The following is an 18,543-nucleotide window of genomic DNA, read 5'->3' as shown; positions in this document are numbered from 1 at the left end:
ACTTAACTATAACAGACCTTTCCTGGCTGACCCCCACAATCTCTCTGGGAATGGCTCTGTGGACCCATGCCCACCTAGAGTGAAGTGGCTGCTAGGAAATGATGGAGGAGCTTGTTTCATCACATCAAACTGGCAGGAGTGACTAGTGCTGAATGAATAGCGGGCAAGGTTCAAAATCCAGTCCTCTTTTAGTGCCTGGGTTCCTCTGGGAAGCAACTGGCTCGTTTGCAAAAGGGAACATTCAAGGAGGGAGCTTTGTTTGTTTGTTTGTTTTCATTCAAGGTTCTAAACAAAAATATTATTTGGTTATTAATTTTTTGGCAGTGAACAAATTATTTTTGAAACAAAATTGTTTGTTTTCTTTTTTTTCCCATAACCTTTGTGTGTGTGTGTGAGATGTTGACATACATTTTACAGACTTAAAAAGGGGACTTTAAAAAAACCCACAAAGGCTCAACATCCCCATTTCCCCCCCCCCCCACCTCAGTCCCTTGGAGGTCTAGTCAGTTTCCTGACTTCAATTAAAAAAAGGCAATTATGGCACAAAAGCATGGAAATTAAATTAAAAAATCAAATTTATAAATATTCTTCCACTGTACACATTTTCACAGCCCCACCCCATCCATTTTTATTCACATTTTCTTTTTTTAAATTCCCACCCCTATTTATTTTTAAAATCATAAAATATATTTTAATCTTTGTTCATATTTAAAAATATTTACAGTAAAAGACAAGTTCCTTCTATTAAGGTCATGAGGAATCTGTACAAGGAGACGGTGGAGGGGGGTAGAGGTGAAAGTAGCTTCGCTCTGTGGCAGGAGATGGAGGGCAGCTTTCTTCTGCCGACATATACTGGCTGCGAGGCGTGGGGGGAGGGGGATAAGGGTCTGAGTCTGAATTTAGATCTATGTAGTATTTGTTGGCCTTCCACCGGCTTGTGGTGTAGTCGCTGTCGCACACATCGGTGCTGCATGGTGTCGTGGGCGGAGCTATCCCTCGTATCAGGTAGGGTCTGAAAAGTTAACAGCTCAGTGTTAGTAGTGTTCAAATTTCTTAATAAAAAAAAATACTGCATGAATTTTAAATACAGGTGAAAGGTTCCGGAGTGAAGACCTCCAAAGCACAGGTGTTACAGATGGGATTTTCAAAGGAGCATGAGAGAATTAGGTGCAAAAACTATAACCACTTTATCTTGTTTTACACCAGGTGTGAACTGCCGTCAGGTGATAGGGTCTATTCTGGCTGCATAATAACCAGCAAACTAGCAGTGAAAAGCTCTAGACCTGATTTCTAATGCCCCAACCAATCACACACATAATTTTTCAGAAATGAACAGTTGCATTAGGACAAGAGCACAAGCAAATAAAGCGGATGTTTGGTATAGTAACAAGAGAAACCACAGTCTGACATGCCATTTAATCAAAGAGGAAAACAACAACCCCTTTTTCTCCTTTAAAAGATAAAGCTTTGAATGATTGATTTTTTTCCTAGGCACAAAACCAAAGAGACCTCAAACTAAGAAAATGCCAAGCTTTCTGTCTGATCTGTACCTGTAAGATCTTGTTGTTGAAGGAATGTTTGAGGAATAGAACATCTCTGTGTTATATAAGGAGCGATCAGTGGCTGGGGAAGGAGGGGGGTTCAAAATCTGTGGATGTTAAGAACAAATAAGGCAGAGGTTCAGTTTAATTCATTATGGAACAATACTTAGAAACAGAGAGAAAAACAGTATAAAAATATCTCCCATAGGTTGCTATTATCTCATCCATAGTCTAGCCTCCTCTCCTTGGTTTTACATGTAGCTTCATAAGGATTCATAGATATTTTTTTTTAAGGCCAGAAGGGTTCACTGTGATCTTCTTGTCTAGACATAGCACAGGCCGCAGAATTTCAGCCACTGATTCCTGCAGCGGAGGGAATTACGGTTCCCTACTACGTAAGTGAGATGTTAAGTGACTTGTCCAGTGTTACACAGGAATGCTGTGGTGGAGCCAGGAACTGAACCCAGTTTTCCAGAGTCTCCACCTAGTGCCTTAACCACAAGAGCTTCCTTTATTTATGGTCATATAGACAGATCTCTTCCTTGTCAGATTCTAATGGACCTGGAGCCTCCTCCACCCCCAGCCCTTACCCTGTCCCAATCAATGCCACATCCAAGAGCCTGAGTTCCTTTACTAGGACCAGTTCACTCCATGTTTTCCCAGTAACTTTTTTTACTGCTATTTTTTAAATCATACCAGTTTGACAAGGTCAGCAATGCAAAGAGGCTATTAGCTATGAATGCTTAAAATCTACCCATCCTGCACCCAAAAAATGACTAATTAATTAATTGTTGGCAGCCCTTAAGAAAATAGCATTTATTATGCTTCACATTTAACACAAACATGCAGTGGAAATCCCCCCTAGCCCCGCCTCTCCATTTTTTTTTAAAATATTCCAGTCTATTCATTTTTAGAGGAACAAAGTGAGCAGTAGCACTTCATGTATTTCATGTTCTTTCTAGCACAGTTCAATTTAACAACAATACTAATGGGTACATCTTTGCCTCCCAGTGGAGTGACAAGCATAAATCACTGATCAGTAAGATTCATTACCCTCTTCGATATACACCCAATCCCTCCTCCCCCACTATCAGTGGAAAGAGAAATGTGATCTTCAGCACCAATAAAACACAGATAAAATAACAACACTTTGTGCCTTTCAACCAAGGATCTGAAGGTGATTTATAAATATCCTCCACACCCTTATAAAGAAGGCAAGGGATCACTTCAGTCACCACTAAAATACAGCTACTTCTGGGGTAAAAGGCAGCAGTTATTTAGCACCGCACCATAGGGAGATGAAGAATGATGTATCCACTGAAACGGCTCATTTTATTTGAGCAGGAATTTGATTAACATCTGTATTCTTATTAAAAATGCCAAAGGAACTTTAATTATCACAAGTGGCCAGGACCTCAGTTTTATGCTGCATCTGAAAAACTGCACTTCCACCAGCACAGTGGTCTCAACATTGAGCTGGGGCACTTCATCAGTATTAACTCAGGGGGAAACTACCACAACACCACTTCCACACTAACCCTACCAACATCCTTGCATACACATCCCGCAGGAAGGGAGAAAAGACACAGCCCTATGGAGCTCCACACAATTACATCTTAAGGGGAACACTTAGCAAGAAAGGAACAGACACATCCAAGAGCAGCTCCGTCCACTCCTATTAGAGTTATCAGCTGAGTCAACAACACTTCACAATTCATATTAAAGTCAGCAGATCTCACTGAGGTTAGCTTTAACGCCTGTGGCCAGAACCTCAACTGGTGTAAATTGGCCTAGCCCCATTGACTTCAATGGAACTATGTTGATTTACACCAGATGAAGATCTGGCCCCTGATCTTTATCGATTGCCAGGAGAACATCCATCAACACCACTCGTGTGTCTGTGCAGTAGCCACAATAACTAGGAAGATGACCAGAGACAGCTAGAAGCTCAGAGTTGTCTTGCCACAGCCTTTCTCCATAATCTTAAACTAAAACTGGGGGATTAGCTACCAGATCATAACTGGCTAGAGCATCAGGGTCAAGTGATGGTTTACTGAGTAAAGGCTGCACGACAGCTTCCTTAAGAGAATCTGGCATCCCACCTTCCCTAAGGGAGGCATTCATTCTCCCTCAGCAATGAACTCTGTTCCTCACAGGCCTTCATAAACGTGGGTCCGAAGGAGGCGGTGTGTAAAAAGGACCCCCAGCACCTCAATACTTCAGTGCAGAGCAGTGGCCTAACTCAACCAGATCTGACCTTACATTTATCCCCTCCGTGCTCATAAAACCAGGCATCTTGGCCCAAATCCACTCCATTTTTTCCTCACTACAACCAGAAATTTCCTCCTGTCTGGAGGCCCTTGAATCAGGTACCAAGTGAAGGCAGCGTGGATTAACTAAAATGGCCACAGCTCAAAACAAATCCGGACAATATGGTGGAGGCAAAGTACCTCTTGCTGGCCTCTCTTTGAGCTGCAGCATAATGCTTTTGTGGTGCAGTTAATCTGTCAGTGACTTCAGTGAACAGGCTCACTAGCTATCTTCCTGCTGCTTCATAGAATAAATGAAACCCAAACTTACACAGTGCGACTCTTTGGTCCCATTTAGTGGCTAGTGAACATAGAGGTTTATGAGTCTGCCACAGCCTCCAAGCTAATGTCCCTGGTCCTTTAGCTCAAGCAGTAAAGGTTCAGATTTTATATCCAGAGAACCTGTGTTCTATCCCTGCAGATGACTCAACCAAAGACTTATGTTACAAGTGGAGGCTTGCATTGCGGAGCTCAATTGTTGTGGACCTCTGTGTTAGTGGGAGGTACACAAAGAGCTGCACAATCTGCTATGATTGATGTCTTGTTTAGGCGGAGCTTGCATTGTGGATGGAGCTGAGCAGAGTTGTGTAGAATACAACCACTTATTTTTTTGTCCCCTGCTAGCTAGTGGCAATTTAAATGTTAGCACTGTTCAGTATATAGCTGCTGATCATTTTAGCAGACGTGCCCAGCTACTCTGAAATGACATGGAGAGATTGGGATCATCAGCAAAACTTAGAGCATGCCACACTTCTCCTCCTCTCCACTCATCAGATCTCTGGTCATAACTCTCCATCCCCAGTGCTTCAAATACGGACCTGTGTTTGCAGCTTCTCTCTTTAGTGCTTTTTAATTTACCTCAATTAATGCAGTGAAGGATAACAATGAAGTAGGACCAATTAGAGCCTGACTACACACAGGTTTTGTATTGCTCTAACTATATCTGTTTTGAAACCGATATATTTAAAGTGGTACAATCCCCGAAGTTAGAAGAATGAGCTATGCCAATATAAGCACCTTTACACTGATATAACTTTGTCCACACTAGAGGTCTGTACCACTTCAACTGTATCGATTTCTAAACCGGTATAGTTACGGCAATATAAAACCTGTTTACAGACCACCACTTAGGCTTCCTTGCTCATTTAGATTGACATATGTAAACCATTTACATTTTTAATCAGCAGGTGACACCCATGTGTGCACTATTTATCTATTATAAAAGTTGACCAGCAAATCCTGGTGGTTTTCCTGCCCCCACTAATACTGAATTAAAAGGGCTGCTATGTTGGAGTTCCAAATATCTTTACAGACTCTTGACTCACTCCTTTGATGTCCTAGTGAGTGGGGAACCAGGAAAAGAAATCAAACCAAGCTTTTCTGTATTGCTGGAACCAATAGACAGTTCAGTTGTATTCACAATTTTCCCTCACCCATCTACCCCCTTAAAAATTAAGAAATAAGATTATAGTTACTGCTAGCCACAAGAACAATACATACCGGCTTCCAAATTCTTTTTTGATTTATTATAACTGTAACAGGGTCAGGCCAGATGGCTACAGAGGAGTGTTAGACGGCAGATATATTAGTCCCAGATTAAGCAGATCCCTTTTCCCTGGGTAAGGTAACAGGGGCAGTTCCAGAACAAGCAGGAACTTGCTGGAACCAACCAAGGCAGGCAGGCTAATTAGGACACCTGGAGCCAATTAAAAAGAAACTGCTAGAATCAGTTAGGACAGGCTGGCTAATCAGGGCACCTGAGTTAAAAAGGACCTCACTTCAGTTTGTAGTGTGTATGCAAGGAGCTGGGAGCAAGAAGCACTAGGAGCTGAGAGTGAGAAGACATATTGCTGGAAGACTGAGGAGTACAAGCATGATCAGACCCAGGAGAAAGGTCCTGTGGTGAGGATAAAGAAGGTGTTGGGAGGAGGCCCTGGGGAAGTAGCCCAGGGAGTTGTAGCAGTTGTGCAGCTGTTACAGGAGGCACTCTAGACAGCTGCAGTCCACAGGGCCCTAGGCTGGAACCTGGAGTAGAGGGCGGGCCCGGGTTCCCCCCAGACCTCCCAACTCCTGATCAGACTGAGAAGGAATTGACCTGGACTGTGGCTTCTACCAGAGGGGAAGGTCTCTGGGCTGTTTCCTGACCCACATGGTGAATCTCTGAGGCAAGCAAATCCACCAATAAGTGCAGGACCCACCAGGGTAGAGGAGGAACTTTGTCACATAATGTATTAACGGTTTATATGTAAACATGTACACCCCCCTTCCTTTACATACTAATTTTGCTCTCAACTGCAGTATGGATCATCTTAATAATTTTTTGTCAAAGCACTTCTAATGCTTATAGAGAGGCTGGCTTTGAAAGCTCATGTAAACAGAAGAATAAATGCATGTATTGCTTGCTCAGTGATGCTGAGAAGCAGCAAAACAACTGTACAACAAGATGCTGGTGCAAATAATCTCTGCATCCCTCTCCCATAAGTCACCAATGCCCCTTCCTCATTGGGTTTAATCATGCATCTCTCCCTTTTCATTTCCTAACCTCTACAGGCTTATTTCCTCACTTATGGAAATTTGGTTTCGGGACTAAGAATCTCATTTTCTAACAGTAAATCATGTAAAATCCAGAACCAGACAGCTGAAAAACCACAAAACGTTTTAAACTTCAGCAACATACAGTGGTGCCACTTTGTTTTTCTGGTGCTTGCATTTGGTTTTCTGAATTGAAGTTGAACACTTTGGATAAACAGTGAGCCAAGCTTAGTTTTTGAGTGTTTTCTTCCCCCGGCTGTGTTTTGTTTGTTTTTTCTCACTCCTGTGCATGCTTGTGGGATTATGCAGTGCCAAACATCATCAGGTCAGTGACAGAGTTCAGCAGAGACAGAGGACTAGATATTTACAAGTACCCATCCCCCCCCCCCCCCCAAAAAAGCACAAGAATGTCCTGGAAGAGCATCTTTTTCATAATACAAGATGGTAAAGACCACAAGCACGATGCAATGCTCACTGGAATAAATGGAAGCCATTCTATTGAATTCAGTGGCACTGGATTGCCCCACTGCTAAATGAAATCCTCCAAGACAGTCTTTATTAGCATTTCTCTAGTAGCACAAGTTTTAATCTGTCAATCTTTTGGACAGAAATGGGAGGCTTGTTATCTCCTGTTGGACACATTCAAGACTTACCTGTGGGTAGAAAGTGGCTTTAGTGCTAGATGAACTACTAGAAGAGGCTCCAGTAACATGGTTTCTGTCATACAGAGGGGCACCGCTACTTCCTCCCATGAGGCTCATGGAGCTAATCATAGACTTTCCACAAGAGATGCCTGCATGGAACCAGAAGAAGAGAGGGATACATGATTAGCTAACTACAATCTTATCTGCCATTGTAATAGAGAGCCAGATCCTCAGCTGCTGTGAATCAATGTAGCTCCATTAGCCCTCATTGTCTGAGAAAGTAGTCTTGTTAATTTAAAGCTCATTACTTTCCTTATTAAGAACACAATCTTTCTTCTGTTACCAGCCAAGAGTACAACTCCATTTTACAGCTTCCTCCTCAAGTCTTCTTGCCAATGTACGGATTATTTGGTTTATGATCCTCTACTTACTTTGAAAGTCAAAGGATACTGCCATGTTAGAATCCAAAGTCACACCTTTAAAATAAATTAATTTAATGCATCACTCACTGTTGCATTGAGCCAGTGACTGACAGCAGCTGGACAATAAAGGAGTCTCCCCATTAGGGCCGGTCAAAAGTTTTCTGTTTAAATTGTTTTTTGACCAAAAATTGGGTTTTTGAATAAATTTTTTTGCGAGAAGCATCTCCTTTCTACAGAAGATTTCAGTATTTCATGGAGAAAATAAAAGCTTGAAAACCAAAATATTTCCATTTTGGATATTTTGCCAAAAAAGCCACATTTTCCATGAAAAATGTTGACAAAAGCAATTTTTTTCCCTTCAGTTTTGTCAACATTTTCCATGGAAAAAAATCCTATTTTCTGACCAGGTCTTGTCGCCATAAAAACTCAGAGGACTGTTTTCATAATGGGTATATGGTACAATATCAGCCTCTTCGATGATCAGGGAAACCTTTGGTTTAGAAGTTTTTTTGAAGGTTTTGCCATCCAGGAAGTACTCATGGAAAACATGGCGTTTCATTCATAGAGATGCAGTCTACACAACTTACATTATTTTGACAATCAATCATATCAGGTGACATGTATCCCTTTTGGAGCTGTCATGCTCTCACAGCCCATGCTGCCTTCTTCCTGCATCGTTCCAACATCTAGGGGCAGATTCTCCATTGCTATAAATTGTGACAGCACCACTGGCTTCAGTGGAGCTGGGAATTGAGGTATGTCTTCACTAAAGAGTTAGCCCAGGTGATTAGCACCTGGGTCTGAACACTTGGGTTAGACTATTCCAGGTATAAGCAGTCACACTGCAAAGCCATATCTGATTTACTGTGCCCTCATTAGGGCTGCATTTGCCTGTGTCTCTAGAGGGCTTCTGGAGCTATACCCTGCGGTTCTATGTGCTGCCGTGAGCTGAGCAACTCTGCTATTCTTTCCCAGTGAATTGTGGAAGAATTTGTCTGTCCTTCTAGGCACCCAGGGCGATCATGGGAAGGCACTGGAGGACTATCAGCACTGAAGTGATTTCGGCTGAGTCCTCACTGCAAAGTGGGTGGGTTATCAGTCTGAGTGACAGTGGTGCCTGAGCTCTAATTTACACCCCCCAGCTGGTCCAGCTAGCCCTGGTTTAAGTACCATCAAACTTGGGAAAGAGAGTTGTGTGTGGGGATGGCAGAGGGGTTAGAGGCAACACCCAAGAACATTCTCCATAGTAACTATTAACGGGAAGATTTAAAAAAAAAATTAGGCACCTCATGGAACTTTCAAAAGCACCCAGGTGTCTAACTTCCACTGAAAGAAACCTACCTGCATCTTTTGTCACCTAAAAACTTTTGCAAATGTGGCCCAATGGGAAGATAAGCACCAAAGTCCCACTGAAAGTCAATGGACGTTCAACATCTAACTTGCTTTGGTGCCTACAAAAACCAGCCCCATAGTTAGTATCCTGTGAAAATAAAATCCAGGTAACATAATAGTACTGATGAAATGCAGGGTCCTTACCATCCTTACCAGTAAAAGTGCCATGCTGAGAACTCCCTGGAGCTATAAAATTAAGAGGGACATGAGGGGTTCCGCTGACATATTCATGCGGAAAAGGTCCATTGGGTCCAGCATAGCGCTGACATACCACTCGCTGGCAAACAAAATACATTCCTCCCATGACCAAAAGGGACAGTATGATACCAATGACAGGTCCAATAGCACTAACGTGGGGTTGAGGTTCATCTGAGGATGTGTTTTTTTCTGGAAAAAAAAAAATTCATTACATTGATGTATATGATGCTGCTCTGGAAAAACCTCCATACTTGCTCCTAAAACCCCAGGCCAGGGGGAACAAGATAGAATGACCATACAATCATTCACACAGTGCACTATGCAAATATTTACATTACATTCACACAGTGTCCCCCAGGCCTTCTACATTCTGAATTATTCAGCAAGATTTTACATCTCCTCTGCTCCACCTATAGTGATTAGGGACCTTCCGACCTCACCTACACTTTGCCCTCTAATAATTTACTGGAAGCCACTTTTAACTAATTTTTAAAATTGACTAGATTTCAAGCTCAAAGAGTCCCTTTAAAACATGAGACTTTTTCACTGTTGTAACAGCAATGATATAAACTTGTTCAGTTGGAAAAAAGTCAGCTGCCAGAAATATCTTCATACCATATTCATTATAGCCATGGGGGAATTCAACCCTAACCCAACTTAAGGTCACGTTTGCTGTACAGCCATGCAAGCATTGAATCACATGTGAATCATTTTACTCAACTGAGGGGTCCCATGCAAGATCAGGTCCCTAATTTATAAAAGAAAAATCAGAGCAGACTGCAGCACAGATTATATGGAGTACTCCACACTGGGCCTGAGGTCACTGCCATGTTAAAGATGAGAATGGCCAGAGAGCTGCACTGTAGAACTACACAGATCGGCCTTGATCCTTAGACTTATCAGTGGGCAACCTCTGACATAAAAGAGAGAGCACACGAGAGACTGTGTTATGTGATGGGAAGAAGAGCGTCCTGGTCCATGACTGGGATTCTTAGGGTATGTCTACACTGCAATGTAAGCTGCGAGTTAGCAGAACTCAAGTTATCCCACTTGGGCTTGTTAACCTAGGGCTTGAACATCTACACTCATTTGTAACTCTAGGTTAGGAATTGTTGAACCCTTGGTCCCGCCCTGGGGCTCCAGAATCTACACTGAATTATGTGGGCCGGAGTCCAATCACCCATGCCCCAGACTTCCTAGCACCCTCCCAAAGTGTGGCCATTCTATCCCTTTGCTCATGGTGCAGCATGGGAAAACTTGACTGTCCAGAGGACAAAGAAACTCGGCCTGTGGTATTGTGGGATACTTTTGGTGGATGTCAGAGTACAAGTCCAGAGGGTCTGAGTCTACACTGCAAAGCAGTAGGGTTTGAACCCTGACTCCCGGCTTGACTCAGGCTTGGACCCTTCATCCCTGTGGAGTCCTGGATCCATGCCCTGGGTGAGGGAGGGAGGGGGGGGGAGAGAGAGAGAGAGAGCGTGCGTGCGTGCCTTGAACCTGAATGTGAACCCTGGGCTTATATTGCAGTGTAGACATACAATTAGGCACTACAATAATACACATAACAACAACAATAATGCAGTTTATCTTCTGGTCTCTATTTTCATAGAATGTTATCTGTGTCATTCCCATGTCAGTTTTAGCTGAAGAATCAAATCACTGTTGGAATAAAATGAGACCACTTATGTTGTAAATCAACACGTGCTTGCTTAGCCAAGAATACCTCCACATGTGCTACACCTTCTGTTGAACTTATACAATAACATATGTTGAAAGAAAATTATCATTAAAGGACAGGAAGAAAACCCATTCATTTATAGAGCTGTGAGAATTCTGCCCATCTTATTAAATGATGAACAGTTTAATTACTGAATGATGAATGGGACTGTTGATTGGCTATATACACACTGTTTTGATTTTTCAGTGGTTGAATGTATTATAACCATTAGTTTACTTTCCCTCCTAAAAACAAATAAATCTTTAGGATTTAAAATATTCATTTTTTTTACATTCTTAGAAAATAATTGTTCTCACTTTTATTCTGAGGGGAGAATTGAGTTTTTCTGTCACATTTGCATTTGTAAAAGTTTCTTTTTTACTCTTCAATGCAGTACAATGCAAAAGTGACAGCATCATATATGTATTTTAATTACTTTGTTTGGTTATTATTCATTTTTGTCACTGGCAGACACTTTCTTTTTTAAAACATGGCGATAGCTCTCCTGAAATTTTGCCCAACCTCCCAAAATATGTGACTCTCTGACTGAAATAGCCAACACACTAAAATGTATTAATCGGTATCATTAGCTTTCAGAGTTAACAGTGTGTTCTTGAGGCAACGGCGGAGCACTTCACACCTCTCCTTAAATTAATCCTGCACTGGGTCAAGTCATTGAGTCAAAGACTTATGGCTGGCTCCGCAGAGGTGATGTAATCAGGAGCTGAATCGGCTCAACAAACTCTGGTGTCTTTTTTAATTAAACGAAATCTTAAATTCTGCAGAATCTCTTATGTGGCCATAAGGGAAATGCTAGCATAGCAACAAGTACAGGCTGGATCAAACCCATTCAGCAATCTGATAAAAACTCTTGCACCGCTTTATCATTTGTCCTATTCCATTTGGCAAATCAATTATTCTTTTATCCTTCCTGCGTTTTGAATGCAGCTGAGCATAACACAGCTATTCTGATTTAACAACTACTTCAGATTATATTATCAGCTCATCATGTCATGATAAAAGGATCTTCATGCCCCACTGTCAATGACTGATGTCAACACAGCTCAGGGAATAACATGTTAGTATAACCCTGCTGCAGAGGCAGTAGGTGAGGGAAGTGTACTTTTTCTTCCCCTGTGGTGTTTGCGTATTTTTAATTTCTTTGATGCAGCCAAAGTTAACATACGAAAACTCAGCACAAACTTGGGGCCAGATCCTCAGCTTGTGCAAATCAGGATAGTACCACTGAAGACATTGGTGTTATCCCCAATGTACACCAGCGGAGGATCGATCCAGCCTTCAGAATTAGAGTTTTAACCACTCTACCTATCAGATGATAATTTTAAAGGGGCACTCAACTAGATTTGTTTTAAAATGGCCAATTAAAAAAAATCCAGTTTTGATAAAGCATCCTTTGAACACTAAAGTCCTGAATTTGTAAAAGATTTTTTTGTTTGTTCCCCCAATGGACATTTTTCATCAAGCAACAAACTAACTGAGGATCTGATTGCAGGATCAGGGTCTTGTGTATGCATCCTTGCACTTGCATGGAGACCAACTGTGGCTGTGCAGATTTAATTGCTGGATCTGGGCCTAACTGAGTGCAGAAAAGAAAGAAAACTGGCTATACATAAGATGCTGCCAAATGCACAAAAAAACCCTTTTTACTATTATTAGGAAGGAGTAATTGGGTGAGGGCTGCAGGAGGGTTTGGGAGGCTAGAGAAAAAGGGACAATTGGGGAACAGGAGAATATTCATCCTGAAATTTCCAGGGTATGAATTTCCAAATGAATTCATCTTCTACTGCTCTTCTCCTCTCCTAGGCCAACCACCTTTCCTGCTCCCACTTTTTTTTTCTCCCCTAATGAGGCTTCTCCTACATTCTCAGCCTTCTCCTGCCCCTGCCTCTATTGTGCTTTTGAAGAGCTCCCTCCCATATGGGTCGAAAGCCTCATGAGTCCAGCTCATCCTTCGAATGCTGCCCCCTGCTCTCACCTGTTCATCATGCTACTAGCCCTCACCCCTTAGTCCCGGTTGCTAATGAAACATGTCTCCCACTGCTGGTTCCCAGCATGAGGAAGGGTGGGTCAGGAACCAACCAGAAAGGGATGGGATGTGTAGGATAATGCAAGCTAGGGGAGGAAGGAGTGAGGTACCCAACCTGGATCCTTCTCCCAATCACCCCTCCCCCACCTGACAACACCCCTGATCAGCTTCCTCTCACACTTGAGAAACTTGCCGATCCCCAACATATTAAATACCCGCCAATTAGCCAGCACCCTAAGACTGACATTCTTAGATGATCTGTAGCATTCACTATATAAACTCGGTGACTGATTTTGTTTGTTCATATGAGATTCCCAGAAGAGCAGTGTTTATGCTTCTATCCCACAGCAGCACTTCAGAGCAAGGAGCTGCAACCATTCAGTTAAAACAGTCCCCTTTGTAGCTGAAAGTGGCTGTCCTTACTCCTCCCTGCTATTCAAAAGCTTCATGAGCTGTATGCCCAGGCATGGAAGGTGGGGGTGGGGTGGGAAAAGCGGGGGCAGTTTTGGGCAGAACAGAATGGAATTTGCATCATGCCTTCCATGCTTCTCAAAGCATTTGACAAAATAATGGGCCACCAGCAACTAAGGGCAAAATGGAGTAGTCGTCATAGGCTCAGCCATAACTCACTCACAGCTCTGGTCATGAGAACTTCCGATTACATTTCAGCCAGGAAATCAAGGTCTCTCCTATGCTCTCTCTTGTCCTATCTTCACAGTACCTTGCTGGGGCCCTGGTCACAACATAGTCATCTTTTGACATAATTAGAGCTTGATCTTGTAATGTAGATGGGGCTAAGCCTTGTTTTAACAGTGTACCTGAACTGTGAAGCAGCCCTATGAATTCCAAGGCTACCAGTGAGTTGTAATCAGGCCACCAACAAGACAAGTGTTACAGTGTAGACAGGACTGAGTTTAGCAGCAAGCTAGAGCTTGGTCTATCCCCCTAGACTCAGGGCCAGCCATAGAAGTAACGGTCAATATACACTTCAAACTGGGACAGGAATGTAATGCCTGCATGCATGCAGACAGCTTTAATCTCAAAGAAAGACCTCTCACCACACATGAGTTCATCGGAACCATCGATGCAATCTGGAAAGGAATCACATTGCTGTTTTATGAGGATGCACTGGCCACTAGCACATCGAAACTGATTTGGGAGACAGATTGCTGCAAGAGAAAAAATAACCGTTTAGTTAGCACACAAAACCTTAATCTAAATCAAATTATAACCTGCTCTGTGAAGTAACTGAACATCTCACGAAACCAGACGTAATGCATAGAACACTTGCTGTGTACATTAAACTTTATCCACCTGGAAACTGAATATCTGCGTCACTGTCTAGTACTTAGGAGAAAATTGGTCAGCAAGACACACACAGTTTAGACAGTGTGTAATTCTGGCACGTACGAGCAATTATACAGCTGAAGTACACAAGTGTTGATTAACTTGAAAAAAAATCCCCCCTCCCCCCACAAAACAGAATATGCCATTAAGGCAAAAGAATGGAGAGGAAATCTATTTCAGCTCCTGACAATCCAAGGTCTTTAGTCAAATTAGCCCTGTGCGTTTGTTTCCTGTGTTTGCTTTGGATTTTAAACAGACTGTATTTATTTTCCCTAAGGCTTACAAGTAGCTGATCAGATAACTTATGCAGTTATGGAAATGTATACTTTGAGGCATAGAAAAGGGGGTGCAGGAGAGATGAAGAGGGAGAGAAGGGCAGAATCAACACGTGTTTTAAGCTTTTCATAACATATTTTTGCATTTTTGGTTTCAGAGTAAAAAGAAAGGTCTTTAAATCATGGATGGCTGTTTGTGTTAGAGCCAGGCACTCAGGACAATAAATCTTACTATTGCAGTCTGCTTCGTCGGATTTATCTTGGCAGTCAATTTCTCCATTACACCGCAACCGGGCATCAATACATTGTCCTTTCTCACACTGAAACTGGGCTGCTGAGCATATAGGACAGCTATCTTCATCACTCTGGTCATCACATTCTGGAAATCCATCACATCGCCATGCCATTGGGATACAGTCTATCTCCCCAGTCGCACAGGTAAACTGATCTGGGGAACAAGTTGGAGGTTCTGGAGAAAAGAAAAACCACGTGTACTCATTTTAGTCCTGATAAAAAGATTATATATAAAAAAGTGAAAGAGACTTTTCACAGATGGAAAACTTATGTCCATGCTGAAATTCCTCTGTGAAAATGACAACTTTTCATCAAGAGATAATTTACAGTTTTGCCCGGGGAATAAATGTTTCCCAATTTGTAACAAAAAAATGTGTATGCTGACAGAAGAGGCATGGTCTAGTTGTCTGAGAACTGGACTGGTGGCAGGGAACTTTGAATAAGTAACCTTGTGTTAGCAACTTCTTTTTCAAAGAGATTTTCACATGGATTTCATATAAATGAATACTCACGAAATATCAGTTTCTACTTGCAAAGCACAAACTGCTAGCTTAACACAACTCTAATCCCTACATTACATTATCCTAGGATATTTCTGATCATGGTTTAGTATAATCTTTATAACAAAACTGGCATTCTGGGTGAACCAGTCACTAGTTTACCCAAACCAAATGTAACCCATGCTTACTCAGTATGTCTCTCTGTCCTTGTCTAGTGGCTAGTCCGTGTATAGATGTTTATGAGTCTGCTACAAGGGTTTAAGCTAAGGAATCTGGTGTTTCTTTGGCTTGGGCACTAGAGGCTCATGCTCTCTCATCCAGAGGTCCTGGGAGCAATCTCCACCACTGCTGCCCCATCCAGCAGCATCGCATTAAATATCAGTGACTAAGTGCCTTTGGCAGCTGGTTCTTAACCTAAACATATATTACAACAGAACATCAAAGCCACTCCCTTTTGAATAATAATAATTAGCTCTCATATAGTACTTTTCAACTTTAGATCTCAAATGCTTTACAAAGGAGGTTAATATCATTATCCCCATTTTACAGATGGGGAAACTGAGGCACAGAGAGGCGATGTGACTTGCTCAAGGTCACCCAACAGGTCATTGGCAGAGATGGAGACTGAAAAGATGGTTACCTTTCATAACTGTTGTTCTTTGAGATGTGTTGCTCATTTCCATTCCATTGTAGGGGTGTGTGCTCGCCACATGCACCAGTGCAGGAAGCTTTTCCTTCAATGGTATCCATAGAGGACTGGCTCTGGAGCCCTCTGGAATGGTGCATGTATGCCATGGAATAAGGGGTGCCGCTGGCTCCCGCCCCCCCCTCAGTTCCTTCTTGCCAGAACTCTGACAGAGGGGAAGGAGGGCGGGTCATGGGATGGACATGAGCAACACATCTCGAAGAGCAACAGATACAAAAGGTAACCGTCTTTTCTTCTTTGACTGCTTGCTCATGTCCATTCCACTGTAGATGACTCCCAAGCAGTACCACCAGAGGAGGGTAAGGAGTTCATGGATGTGTCAGTTCCATCACAGCTCTGCCAAAGCCACAGTCATCTCTGGCCTGCTGAGTGATGGTGTAATGTGTCATGAATGTGTGTACCGAAGACCACGTTGCGGCCCTGCAAATGTTCTGGATAGGGACATGCGCCAGGAAGGCATCCAAAGACGCCTGTGCCCTCCTCAAGTGAGCCTTCGCTACTGGTGGAGGCAGTCTGCGCCAACTCATAACAAGTTCAGATGCAGGTGGTGATCCAATTCAAAATCCTTTGAAAGGACACCAGAAGGCCCTTCATCCTGTCAGCTATAGCAATAAAGAGCTGGGTGGATCTGCGGAAGGGTTTGCTGCACTCCAGGTAGAAAGCCAGGGCGCGCCTGACATATAGAGTGTGCAGCCGCCTCTTTTCATTGGTCATGTGAGGCTTTGGACAGAACACCAGGAAGAAGATATCCTGGTTGACATGGAAGTGTGACACCACCTTTGGCAGGAAGAACGGATGGGGCCACAGCTGGACCTTGTCCTTGTAGAATACCATGTACGGGGGCTCCGAAGTGAGGGCTTTAATCTTGGAGACCCGTCTCACTGAAGTAATAGCAAGGAATGCAACCTTCCACGACAAGCAGAAAAGGGAACAAGAAGCCATAGGCTCAAAGGGTGAGCCTGGAGAGGACCAGGTTGAAGTCTCATTGGGGAACTGGGTCCCTGATTGGTGGAAAGAGTCTTTCAAGGCCTTTCAGGAACCTGATCAACATCTCATGCGAGAATGCCGATCTACACTGGATGAGATGATGGAAGGCCAATATGGCAGCCAGGTGCACCTTGACTGAATAGAAGGCAAGGCCCTGGTGCTTTTAATGAAGCAGGTAATCCAGGATAGACTGCAGATATGACTGAGTCTGGGAGATATTCTGCTCTGACCCCCAGCAGGAGAAACACTTCCACTTTCTCAGGTAAGCTGCTGTGGTTGGGGGCTTTCTGCTCTCCAAGATAACCTGCTGTATATGACTAGAGCAGGCTTGTTCCTCTGGATTCAGCGATGCAGCATCCAAGCTGTGAGGTGGAGAGAGGCGAGGTTCGGGTGCAGGAGTCAACTGTGCTCCTGAGAGAGAAGGTCCGGGTGGCTGGAAAGTGGCCACAGGGCTGCTATGGCCAGGTCCATGAGCATGCCAAACCAATGCTGGCGAGGCCATGCTGGGCCAATCACAATGACTCATGTCTTGTCCCTCTTGATTTCTGAGAGGACTTTGCTGATGAGCAGAATTGGCGGGAAGGCGTACATGAGGTCTCCTGACCATGACAGGAGAAAGGCATCGGAAAGTGCGCCTCTGCCGAGGCCCTGGAGAGAGCAGAACTGATGACACTTTTTGGTCTGTCTGGTGGCGAACAGGTCCACTCAGGGAGTTCTCCACTTCTGGAATAGCATTCTGATGACCTCCAACCGAAGGGACCACTCGTGGTGAGAGAAAAAGGACCTGCTGAGGTGATTCGCCAGCATGTTCCGGACACCGGGGAGGTGCGAGGCTTCCAGATGGATCACATGCTGAATGCAGAAGTCCCACAGACAGAGGGCCTCCTGGCACAGAGCTGACGAATGAGCTCCCACCTGGCCTGTTGACAGAGCATGGAGGCCGAATTGTCCGACAACATCTGCACCACCGACCAGACAGTTGGGGAAGGAAGACACCGCAAGTCAGACAGATGGCTCTGAGCTCCCTTATGTTTATATGTAACGTGAGCTCCTCCCATGACCATAACTCGAGTCCACAGTGTACGGAGAGGCACTCCCCAACCGAGGTCAGAGGCATCTGAAATCAGGGAGACCATGGGTCACAGGCTCGCCAACGGCACACCTTCCAACACCAGAATCGTGTTGGACCACCACTGCAGGGAGGTAAGTACCTGCGGCAGGATCATGATGACCGTATCTAGGTGATGTCTGGCCGGGGAGTAGACTGATGCCAGCCACATCTGGAGGGGACGCCCAAGGCAAGGAGACTTTGCAGCACCATCACTGGCGATAAGAAGGAACTGAGGGAGTGGGGAGCCGGTGGTGCCCCTTATACTGGTGCATATGCGCACCACTCCAGAGGGCACCGGAGCTGGTCCCCTACGGATACCACTGGGGGAAAAACTTCCAGCACTGGTGCATGTGGTGAGCACACACACCTACAATGGAATGGACATGACCAAGCACTCGAAGAACCACCTAGATTTCCTGAGTCCCAGTCCAGGACCTAGCCACTAGATACTACTACCTCCCTATAATGTGTACATCAGCTGTGTTAAAGAACTACAATGGATTATCACATTACACATTTGT

The 18,543-nt window shown here is 43.7% G+C and overlaps 1 protein-coding gene across 3 annotated transcripts in view; it reads right to left on the bottom strand.

Annotated features, from left to right (window-relative positions):
• Window positions 1-495: 495 nt before the first annotated feature.
• Window positions 496-18,543, bottom strand: part of LRP5 (LDL receptor related protein 5) — a 258,401-nt gene continuing 240,353 nt past the window's right edge. For 2 of the 3 annotated variants that reach the window (XM_039538081.1, XM_039538084.1), the window contains 6 exons: window positions 14,657-14,893; window positions 13,861-13,971; window positions 8,985-9,227; window positions 7,036-7,175; window positions 1,551-1,648; window positions 496-1,012 (listed from right to left, as the gene is read on the bottom strand). In XM_039538081.1, the coding sequence (XP_039394015.1) occupies window positions 751-1,012; window positions 1,551-1,648; window positions 7,036-7,175; window positions 8,985-9,227; window positions 13,861-13,971; window positions 14,657-14,893 (1,091 nt within the window). In that variant the 3' untranslated portion in view covers window positions 496-750. The remainder of the gene's footprint in view (window positions 1,013-1,550; window positions 1,649-7,035; window positions 7,176-8,984; window positions 9,228-13,860; window positions 13,972-14,656; window positions 14,894-18,543) is intronic. The other variant, XM_039538082.1, reaches the window with a different exon arrangement.

Source organism: Mauremys reevesii, linkage group 4 (assembly GCF_016161935.1).
Source record: "Mauremys reevesii isolate NIE-2019 linkage group 4, ASM1616193v1, whole genome shotgun sequence".
NCBI lineage: Eukaryota > Metazoa > Chordata > Testudines > Geoemydidae > Mauremys > Mauremys reevesii.
This window is presented reverse-complemented; position numbering and strand designations above follow the sequence as displayed.